This window comes from Aedes albopictus, chromosome 2 (assembly GCF_035046485.1).
Source record: "Aedes albopictus strain Foshan chromosome 2, AalbF5, whole genome shotgun sequence".
Classification (NCBI taxonomy): Eukaryota; Metazoa; Arthropoda; class Insecta; order Diptera; family Culicidae; genus Aedes; species Aedes albopictus.
In genome coordinates this window covers 28,564,145-28,565,987 of record NC_085137.1, presented here as the reverse complement: position 1 = coordinate 28,565,987, position 1,843 = coordinate 28,564,145, and the positions used below count along the sequence as shown (strand labels likewise).

The following is a 1,843-nucleotide window of genomic DNA, read 5'->3' as shown; positions in this document are numbered from 1 at the left end:
CAACCACTTGGACAGGTACCGTTCCGAACAAAACCGAAATGAAGTACACGGAGATCCACTCATATCATGGTCTGCTCTTAGTTCAATGGGAACGGCACAGAGTTTTCTGTTTGGCATTAGATGTTACTTGCTGGCGTTCGTCAGTACAGCAAGAGAAGCAGTGCGACACACTTGCGATTTGCGGTCAGATTGCCATCATTGGTACTAATTGTCAAAAGTTGTTCCATGTGATGAAGATAACAACCGCTTTCAAGAAGCATGAGTTTTATGAAATCTGCAGTAAAGGGATGGTAAAAGTTGATCGTATCAGAAATGACACTCTAAAACCACATATGCCAGTAGTATTCGCCCAACTAAACTCGACTTCCTCAATCAAGTCCGCTGAAACTCATCACGAAGCTCTACAGGTAACGGTGCTCGAAGACCTAAATCTTATCAGTGTGAACAACATCACGGATGACTTCAAGGATAACCCACCCAAGGAATCTGTTGGCTTTACATCTCGAGTCATCGTTTTGGATCATCCCGGTCAGATCGACAACAAATACACCGAGGAGGTAGATTGCCATTTCACTTTCATTGCCACAAAGATCGCCCAAACCAAAAAGCTACTGAGCCACCAATCCGTACAGGACGCTCCACCGGGGGTAGGTCGCGCAATTCTGGATAGGAAACAAACAGCCGCCGCCAATTCCACCAACTCAATGAACTTCATGGACGCTACTAGTGACAGGTACACTTTGGGCATCGAAAGGGTTTATGAAAGAGAGAAAACTCTCGCCAACTCCGGACATCAAGATCTGTTATCTGTCTGCCGCGATCACCAACATCGATCACAACAACACCAACAGTGTGCTACAGTTACGACGCGATGCTTGAATCCTGATTGAATCAACATGCATAACTGAAGGGAAATGTTTATAGAAGGCATCGTGCACAGCACAAAGGCCGAAGTAGTTTTTTTTTTTAATTTGATTTTTTATTTGATAGATTTATTGGAATTTGTAATAAGCCTGGTAGCAGGTCAATTAAAGCATTGGATTGTCGATACGCTGGCAGATTCATAGAATCGAAACATTGGTAAAACTGAACCTCTGGCCAGTGTTACGGGGGGGAGTATGTTGCTGCCAACACTGTCCGATTTGACATCGGTGATGACATGAATCTGCCAACAGCCAAACGATGACATGCAGAAAAGAGAAGTATGAAATGAGAAGTCTTTGTCATGGCCTGAGAGCCGAAATACGTGCAAGTTGAACGAATACCCAAAGTTATTCGTTATTAAACGTAAAGCTTATATTAATTATGCTATATCTACAAAGGAACTTAAATCTACAGTTGTAACTTATAACTAGAAACATTCCTACACGATCAAACTTGTAAGTATTTAATTATTCCAAAAATGTATTGTTCTAACCTACATCTGAATTATCACAGGTTACTGGACAAATACGTTAGACGAGCACAAACGAGCTCCAAACCGAAATTTGTAAGATAATCCTTAACTATGCTTTCTTGTATACTAATTAAAATAAAACATTCCAGCTTTAAGCTGTATCGCACCCAGAATAACTCGGAGTTTGCGTAATGCTAAAAAGAGTTCGGATAAACGATTTGCTCCCGCAACAGAGGTTTTAATGTTTTTCACCAATTTTTCATCCCATACAGTATGTATGGAGTTTCAAAATTGACCCAATTTTCTCCGATTTATTGTAATTTTTCTAATCATCGTAAACATAATCTTAAAAAAGTTCCTGAAAGCTTGAAATCTGATTTTTTTATATGCTCAGCTCAAAATCGACAAAATAGTCACTTACACCCCTTTGATTCTGGGCCCCTCATA

At 40.4% G+C, this 1,843-nt stretch overlaps 1 protein-coding gene across 1 annotated transcript; it reads left to right on the top strand.

Annotated features, from left to right (window-relative positions):
- Nucleotides 1-332: 332 nt before the first annotated feature.
- LOC134286005 (elongation factor 1-alpha-like) lies at nucleotides 333-1,551 on the top strand. The gene is made up of 3 exons (XM_062847566.1): nucleotides 333-733; nucleotides 1,438-1,489; nucleotides 1,546-1,551. The coding sequence occupies exons 1-3, from the start codon at nucleotides 333-335 to the stop codon at nucleotides 1,549-1,551; spliced, it is 459 nt and encodes a 152-aa protein (XP_062703550.1).
- Nucleotides 1,552-1,843: the final 292 nt, after the last annotated feature.